Source organism: Sminthopsis crassicaudata, chromosome 5 (assembly GCF_048593235.1).
Source record: "Sminthopsis crassicaudata isolate SCR6 chromosome 5, ASM4859323v1, whole genome shotgun sequence".
Classification (NCBI taxonomy): Eukaryota; Metazoa; Chordata; class Mammalia; order Dasyuromorphia; family Dasyuridae; genus Sminthopsis; species Sminthopsis crassicaudata.
In genome coordinates, this window is record NC_133621.1 from 184,077,982 (window position 1) to 184,086,786 (window position 8,805).

Below are 8,805 nucleotides of genomic sequence, written 5' to 3' on the forward strand. Positions count from 1 at the left end.
TAACTTTGATAAGTTCTATGTTATAAGATTTAATATAGTAGTGTAACCATTGAAAGGGATTTATTTCTAAAAAATAATGGCATACTACCAACTTGAATTTCCTTGGTCTAACATGAGGCTCACTTTAAATTTTTTATTTATCTTTGACATTGAAAGAAACCTTCACTACACTACAAATGCTTCATTGTTAATATGGTGGTAACCTGGGTTCCAAAAGAGTATGCCAGTTAGGTGTAAACTCTTGGCAGATTCCAAGAAGATTTTTAATATAATCTTAAAGAGTCAAAGAACCAGATACTACAATTCTGAGAGATTCCATCATCAAAAGGTTGACCAAAAGGGCAGTAAGTTTTTTGGCAACATAATCCAACATTCAAGATCTCAAATGAAGAGAATAACCAGTGATAAAAATATGTATATTTTATACACTAACCTACTAGGTTGGGCCAAGTATTTATCAAACTACAAAGTTTTGGGGTGAGGAATAAAATCACAGACTGATAATCAGAGACCTCAAAAAGCTATAGACCAATTCATACTAGAACATTGTTCCTACTACTTCATTACTAAGTCTTCTGTCTAGAAACCTCTAGAGAAATTTATGTCTTCCAGAGGTAGTCTTTATATATTTGCGATGAAGTTCACAACTGGCCCAATTCCAATAAACCACCACTACCATACTCAACTTTGATAATTTTCTGGGGGAAAAAAAAATTGAGCAGTAATTTGTAAGAACAACACTTATTAGGCCCTGTTAAGAACTGGTATGTGTAACCCAATACACAAAAAAGACTAGTAGGATTGAGGGGAACGGGGTGTTTTTACTGCTCCAAGCTTAATCATCCCTAAAGATTTCTTGCTAAGTATTGGCCAATATATGATAAAAAGTTTATGTAACTGCCAGTTTAGATTTAAAATAGAAATAACCCAAAAGTTGAATACCAAAAATGTTAATTTTGCTTTAAGAGAATCATTAGTGCTCAAAAAAAAGCATCAAATACAGCAATATAAGTGTTTTGAAAATTTTTTATATTTTTTTATGCAGATGCCACTCCAAAGGGGATTTATTTGAGTTTTAAACAATCAAGAAGAGAAGTAAATGATTTGCTGTTTGACAGCTGCCTAGCTTCATACTTCAAAATAACTGGCTTAGATTTCCTGAAATCTAAGCACCTTAGTTGCGAATCTTGCAATCCTAAAGGTTTCCTAGCTTTTTATGGTGAGAAATCATTGGATGAGAACTGCTCTTCTACTAAGCAAAACATGTCCTCTGCAGTTCTACTACTTACTATTGTAGAGCTACTTAGTACATTTTAATAAGTCCAGATTGTTTTCTATAGCCCTAGCGACTTGTTGTAGTTTGTCTGCAACAGGTTCCATAGTCTTGAGAATTTCTTGGAGATTATCTGCAGCTGACATTGAGGGATTCATGGAGGTTTGACATTCCACCAGGTTGCTCAACTTCTCTAAGATATCTGTAGGTGTTAAAGCTGGGCATGGGCAGCAACTTGAAGAAGGTTTGGAAGGACAACAGGGTGGATCACAGGGATTATGTAGGTCAGTCAGACGTAGGCTCATAATTGAAGATTTCATCAGCTGCGAAAGCGCACATTCCATACATTCGAAGAAGTTGACATTTTTCAGCATAAGGATAAGTGGCAGACTTGCGCAGTCAGAAATAGCTGTTTCACATAATTTTTTTGTTGCATTTTTCAGACAGGGATTCAGACAGGGATCTATCTTCAAACAGGGAGGACAGGGAGGACAGAGAGGGGGACAGAGGGGAGGACAGGGGGAACAGGGTTTACAGGGGTTACAGGGATTACAGGGGTTACAAGGGTTACAGGGGTTACAAGGGTTACAGGGGTTACAGGGGTCCAGCTTCAGACAGGGGGGACAGGGGTCCAGCTTCAGACAAGGAGGACAGGGAGGACAGGGAGGACAGAGGGGAGGACAGGGGGAACATGGTTTACAGGGGTTACAGGGGTCCAGCTTTATACAGGGGACACAGGGGCTACAGGGGTCCAGCTTTATACAGGGGGAACAGGGGTTACAGGGGTCCAGCTTCAGACAGGGGGGACAGGGAGGACAGGGGGGACAAGGGGAACAGGGGGAACAGGGGTTACAAGGGTTACAAGGGTTACAAGGGCTACAGGGGTCCAGCTTCAGACAGGATTCCATCTTCAGACAGGAGTCCACCTTCATACAGGGGTCTATCTTCAGACAGGGGTCTATCTTCAGACAGGGGTCCATCTTCAGACAGGGCTCTATCTTCAGACAGGGCTCCTTCACTGAGGTCATACTTATCTTCGAATACTGAGAGCAGCTCTCAGCTCTGTCAATATCACACTGGACCCTTCTCAAAGAACATACTACTTCTTCAAAATAATCCTTAACTGTTCCACTTTCATTCACAATGATACAAGGTATTTGGCAGCCCAGGTAATTGGTGAGTAATTGAATAAAGTTATTTATGGAACAATTAAGTTTTAGTAAGCAATTGTAGAAAGTATTACCAGTCTGAATAAACCTGTCTTTATCCTTTTCTGACATCTGACATGACATGATCTTCCAAAAGAAGTGGCAGCACTGAAAAACAAATCAGGAAACCAAATTGGAGAAAACCAAAGTATGAGGAAAAAAATTTCTCTAAGGCACTAAGAAATACTTCAAACTATACAGCCTTACTATAATTCCTGATGACAGTTAAATAGTCTTGGATCTCGTTTAGCTGGTAGAGTTATAAAATCACACTAAATCCTGAACTGGCCAGGAAATGTGTGTTCTACTGGCTCTGACATGAAGTATTAAGTGGCATGGAATAAGTCACATCACATTTAATAATGTAGTTTTAATAATTTAATAATTATTTAATTCATAGTTTTAGAGCTAGAAGGAGCCTTAAGAGATCATTCCACTTCTACAAGAAACAGGTCCTAAAGTAATAGATAAATGATTCAAATAGCAGAGATTTGTTCAGAGTTCAAATTCAACATTTCTTCCCCTATACTTCATAACATCACTTCTTAATGGGCTTCAATTTATCAAAAAAAAAATTAAATTCTACTTTGGAAATAAAAAAACCAAGTAGAGGAAATAGTGATATATAAGTAAATAAACATTAATTCACTATGTGGAGAACACTATCTTAGGGTCATCTGTTAGGACAACAAAGAAAATATTGATCCTATCCTAAAAGGATTTATAATCTAGTAAGTGAAAATGGATCAAACTAAAAAATCTAGACATATGAAGAAAAAAATCATAAAATTAATGTGTTAAGAGAGATAGTAAATTCAATACTGTTACATTGATAAATTGATTAGAATGACCAAAATAACCCTTTTGGAAGACAGGGGAATATTGTTTAGATTAGAGTCTTTAAGACTTTTCAACTTTGATCAAAATTTGTTCATGGAAACAAGGTATGTACATGTGCTGCAGAAGCATACTCAAAAATAGGATTATAAACTACTCTAAGTTAAATGAGATCATCTAGCCTACAACTTTCCCAGCAAATGGTCAGCCAAGCTTCTTAAAAACCCTTACCCAAATGCAAATGCATTACCACTAGAAGCAACCCATTGTCAGTGGATATAAAAAAAAAACTGCCTCAACCAAATCAAATGTCAACAGAGTAAGTAGAGAAGCCCAAGATTGGGGAATATAGAAAGGGGTTAGAAATAATTCTTAATCACCTGCCATTGTGGACAAAGGTATATTAGGGACTAAAAATATAAAGGGAAAAATGTTCTCTTCTCATCTTTATTCTCAATCTATGCCTTTGGTTGGCAATATCTGGATAAAGTAGGATATTGTTTTGGTAAAGCAATAAAAGTACTAATAAAAGACTATAAAGGTAAGAAGATAAATTTACAGTAACTTTGGTTAATTCTTCAAAGCCAGCACCTGGGAGCCAACCTTTGTAGTTTACCTTATTTTTATCCATATCCACTATGGTCCAGGATCATACTGGCCTACTTGTTCTTCCCAGAACATTTTGCCTCCCACTTCTCTTTGCATACACTGTCCCCTTACGCCTCAATCATATCCCCTCTCGCATTTCTCTGCCTTTATGCTACCTTGAATTCATTTTTTATATATTCTGTAGTACTTTTATATGTATTTTGTCTCTACCACTAGAATGCATGAGAAGGATCATTTTGATTTTGTCTCTGTATTCTCCAATTTTTATGGTATATAGTATATGGTACACAGTAGGGGCTTAATATCTATTAATAACTTCCCAATATAATATAATCTCTACCAAATAGGTGCAGTACATGACAAAGAAGTGAAGTATTTGTACTGGAGATAAGAGTAGTCTTTTCAGACCAGTCCTGACATGAAATTATGCCCCAATTTCAGCCCAACACAATAAATAAGTTATTCCTCAAATCTCTGTATCTTGCCAGTGAGCTTAATCAGGAGATTGTTTTTTGGAATGTAACTAATAGCTTTAAAGCAAACAAAAATCAATTTATTATTTGTCTTGTGATTATTATACCACAATAACTAGGCTAATATTAAGAAAGAAATTACTACAAGGCAGGCAGTGGGACCCAGCAGAGCCCCACAAACAGAATAAACTTGGGTCATCACATTCCAGAAACAACCAGATGAATAAACAGGCCCCATAATTCTCAATATTCACTGGGACTACAGAATTCAGAAGTTCAGACAGGTAGGCAATACTAATGCTGCTGAAATCTCACTATAACATTATAAGGTGGAATTTGGCAAGGAACAGGAATCTTATTTATTAAAGGATGGGCCTTGTGGCACTTTCCAGGGAAGTTTCTGGAGATAGAAAATGTAAAAAATTAGTACTTCTAAGAGTACTAATTAAAGTTAGAATTTAAAAGCAAATGTGCAACTGAGAAAGTATAAGGGATTAAGTAACTATTGTGTGAACATACATTAATAATCCTGGATGATAATATTTCTATTTGATGTGTTTACTAATCTGCAGGAGTAACAAATATTCCTTTGTGCTATTAACCTTAGGTTCTTTAATTCATTTGTATGTTATGTTTGTGTCCCCAAAAATACACTGTCTAAATTGATTATAAGTGCCTTAAGATAGGTAAGATGATAATTTCTTATATATATCCTCTTGTATAATAAAGGTTCATGTTTATATAGTACTCTTATGGCTTATGAAGAATGCTTTCTTCACAACCACATTAGGGTATGTAAAAATTACTATTCCAATTTCATAAATGTTTACAATATACATTCTGTAAATAATGGTGAAGACTAAAGATACAAATTTTTTATCTTCAAAGCAACATAGATTCTAAAAATCAATCATGAAAACATTAGTCAATGTTGAAGGTATTTGCCTATAGTTCCCAAATTGATGTGGATAATAAAACGTAATGATCTCAATTCTCTCAAGCTTCAGATTAGTATGAATACATACCCTTTACAGACTTGTCCAAGAGTGGGAAAATATAGAATTCTTCCTTGTAATTGGTGAGCACTGTGCAATTTACTATACAATGCAGACATGATCAAGTATTTCTCCTCGTACATTATTGCCAAAGCCAAATAAGCAAGATTATATAGTATTCATAATATTGAACCAGTGTGCAAACTATTGAGATTCTGCCATCTTTCCTTACACTAGCCACTAAGTTAACTTTTTACAGTGACTGTGCCTTATTTGTGTTATTTCATCAACATTTAACACAATATTGCCTTTTACATACATTGTGCTCTCTAAATAGTGGGGAAGAATCAGATTAGAAAAAACAGTTTCTATCCTTCCAGAAGGTAGAGACAGTCCTGGAGACAGGTGGTACATTATTAATAGAGTTCTGGACCTAGATCCAGGAAGACCTATGTTCCAAAATCTTGCCTCACAATACTTGCTGGCTATGTAACCCAGGTTAAGTCACAATCACAGTCTGCCTCAAGTTTCCTCAACTAGAGAGTGGGTATAATAATATCCAGTGGTATTGTGAGAACCAAAGGCTTCCACACTATTCCCTCACCATGACCCATCTCATCTTCACACTGGGTGTCCTCCATTATTGGAATGCTCTCTATTCATCTCCATCTCAAGTTTCTCTAGTTTATTTCAAAACAGTTCATCTCCTTTTGTGGATAGAATGACTCCTTCCACTGATGCTAATTGCCTTCCTCTTTCAGATTATCTCCCATTATCTATTCCTTTTTATGTCTCTAAAATGGCTAGATGTTGAGATATATGTAAATAAAAGACACACATCTTTCTCTCCTTAGAAGATACTCTTTCGAAGCAGGGTCTAGTGAGTTAGTTACTGCCCTCAGCAAGGATTAGGCTGAATCCACTGAATACTTTAAGCTTGTTAGAAAACATTAAACTTTTCTTTGTTCTAGAGACCCATCTTGGAAGATGGCATATAGTGATTTTTTCTACCCAGAGAATTCAAAGAGAAGACAGGAACTGAACAACCTACACCAACAATTGCTTAATTGCTTATCAGACAGCTTTGATGCCACCAATGAATTGAGTGGAGTTCTGAATATGCATTTGGCCTGCAAACTGGAATCCATAGAAATGAAAAAAAATGGCACCATTAAGGAAAACTGTGACATCATCATAAAAGCCATGAAGAAGATCCAAAAGGAAGTACAAAGGGTTGATGATGTGTTAAAAGAAAAATTGGAGCCAACATTGTACAGAAAACTTCAGGACATCAGAGAAAGAGAAACAGAAAAAACTGCAATTGTGCAGAAGGTTATTTCAGTCATCCTGGGAGAAGCCACTTCTACTGCCAGTACAGTAGCTGTGAAACTCATCTGCTCAAATATTACAACTGTCATCATTAACAAATTGGTCACTTTGTTGGCCCAAATAGGTGCATCTCTGCTTGGTGGTATTGGGGTTGCTGTTCTCAGACTTGGACTAGATATGATTCTCCAAGCTATATTAGGGGCAGTGGAGAGAAACCAGCTTCAAGCAGCAATTAAAAGTTATGAGCAACACCTGGTGGAGTTTAAATCTGCCTCAGAAAAATACCATCATGCCATAAAGGAAGTCACCAAGACTCTGAAATGCAGGTTGAAATAAGCAATCTGTATTTTATGTGGAATTCCAATTTCTATTTTTTTCCATTTAAGTTTAGATTATTAGATTACATTGATTTCCCATAGTTTCAGATTCAAGTAGTGTCAGAATTATAGAAGGATGACTAACTAGGAAAAGGAGGTACAATTCTAAAGTGCTGAGACAAAGTATCCAGCTTAGAAACATGATTCTGAAACTATATTCACTAGATCAATACTCTGAGCCTGAGCCCAGGCTGAACTTAATGGAGAAAATCTCAAATCTGAAGTGTTCTACACACTGATTTGGCTAACTGCCATGGAGAAATATGCCAGTAGCTTCAGGAATTATTTAGATCTCAATATATATTTCACTAAGTCCTGGGCCTTGGTTTTTGGAATATAAACCATCAGCTTAAGTACTATACTCTGAAAGTTGGAAGTGATTGTAAAGGTTTGAATGCTAGCTAGGAATGGACGTGATATTGAGTGGCAACAAAAAGAATTATATACACAGGTAATACTTTGAGGTACATTTTATATATATAGTCATCTTGGTGACATAAGAATAGTTATTCCTTGCTTGAAAAGATGATCATTTAAATGAAATTAGGTGTATCATATATGTACATGGAGAATATTATTTTAAAAATATCTTTATGGGAAAAAAGAAAGCCATTAATACAATATAGATGTGATGGAGGCTTATGCTGTATATCTAACCCACTAACTCATTTCCTACTGGTTAAGTATCTAACTTAATATACTGTCTTCATTTCAATTCTTACACTTAAAAAGTAGATTTACAGTTGACATGAGAACATAATTTGAATGTTTGATTCACATGAACTTATCACAATAAAATGTTTTCAATTAAAAAGCTAAAGACCAAAAAAAATACTCATTTTCTCTCTCTTGTGCTGTTGACTAAATACAATTCTGTCTCTAAAAATTAAAAAAAGCAAAAACAAACTTTTACTTACCTGGTTTTAGAGGCTTGGTTATTATTCTTCTAAGGTACTCAAAATTCAGGCTAAAATAAAATCAGAAAAATTTACAGTTATTAAATAATCTATACATCTAAAAAAAATCAGTCCATCAATAATAATTTCTTCACCAGTACTTAGAAATGTTTTTTTATACAATTGAGAAGATGGCTTGGTTCATTTCATAATTGAATTACCTAGTATTCTGGAAGTGTCCAGAAGTTACATTTTTTATATATAATATATATATATATATAATCCTTAAGCATTATGTAAATGCTCCTATGTTGGTGTTATTAAGAATTGGTAATTCTGATCAAAATCCAAACCCCCCAAGCCCTTCTGGGTTTCCAAAGGCTGAGTATAAATTACACCCCTCCCTTACTCTTTTGGGCAAACTTACTTGTAATTTCCTGTAAACACTCAACTTCTGGTTTTTGTGCATTTTTATCAGTTGTGCCCCCATGCTTGTAGCTTGAGTCCTCTCCATGTCGGCCTCTTAAAACTTCTGACTGAAGTGTTTCTTCCCTTTTTATAGACAGCCAGTAGAGCCTCTGCCCCACCCCCCTTTGTGTCACACTCTCCCATTGTACGTAGGCATATTTTGTATTTGCCGCTCTGTGAACATTGTGATGTCACTACAGTATATCATTTCCGACGCTTATGCATAGCAACCGGTTTTTTGTTGGGGGGTTGGGTTTTGGGGGTTTTTTATTTTATTTTATTTTATTTTATTTTATTTGGCATTCAATTTCTCGATAACCAAGCATTCTAAGGTAAAAAG

At 35.6% G+C, this 8,805-nt stretch overlaps 2 protein-coding genes across 7 annotated transcripts; one reads left to right on the forward strand and one right to left on the reverse strand.

Annotated features, from left to right (window-relative positions):
• Positions 1-1,008: 1,008 nt before the first annotated feature.
• C5H12orf60 (chromosome 5 C12orf60 homolog) lies at positions 1,009-8,686 on the reverse strand. 6 transcript variants are annotated; one of them, XM_074266699.1, is made up of 3 exons: positions 8,425-8,686; positions 8,019-8,068; positions 1,009-2,589 (listed from the first exon to the last, which is right to left on the reverse strand). In XM_074266699.1, the coding sequence occupies exon 3, from the start codon at positions 2,563-2,565 to the stop codon at positions 1,300-1,302; it is 1,266 nt and encodes a 421-aa protein (XP_074122800.1). In that variant the 5' UTR covers positions 2,566-2,589; positions 8,019-8,068; positions 8,425-8,686; the 3' UTR covers positions 1,009-1,299. The 6 variants fall into 6 exon arrangements, 5 of the variants coding, with proteins under 5 accessions (XP_074122800.1, XP_074122804.1, XP_074122803.1 ...); XM_074266703.1 differs by having other exon boundaries at positions 1,009-2,649; positions 7,971-8,068; XM_074266702.1 differs by having other exon boundaries at positions 1,009-2,657; positions 7,971-8,068.
• SMCO3 (single-pass membrane protein with coiled-coil domains 3) lies at positions 4,622-7,060 on the forward strand. Its single transcript, XM_074266704.1, has 2 exons — positions 4,622-4,684; positions 6,367-7,060. The coding sequence occupies exon 2, from the start codon at positions 6,383-6,385 to the stop codon at positions 7,058-7,060; it is 678 nt and encodes a 225-aa protein (XP_074122805.1). The 5' UTR covers positions 4,622-4,684; positions 6,367-6,382.
• Positions 8,687-8,805: the final 119 nt, after the last annotated feature.

Coding starts and splice junctions, on each gene's coding strand:
- C5H12orf60 (XM_074266699.1), bottom strand. CDS start 2,565: ATGTCATGTCAGATGTCAGAAAAGGATAAAGACAGGTTTATTCAGACT.
- SMCO3 (XM_074266704.1), top strand. CDS start 6,383: ATGGCATATAGTGATTTTTTCTACCCAGAGAATTCAAAGAGAAGACAG.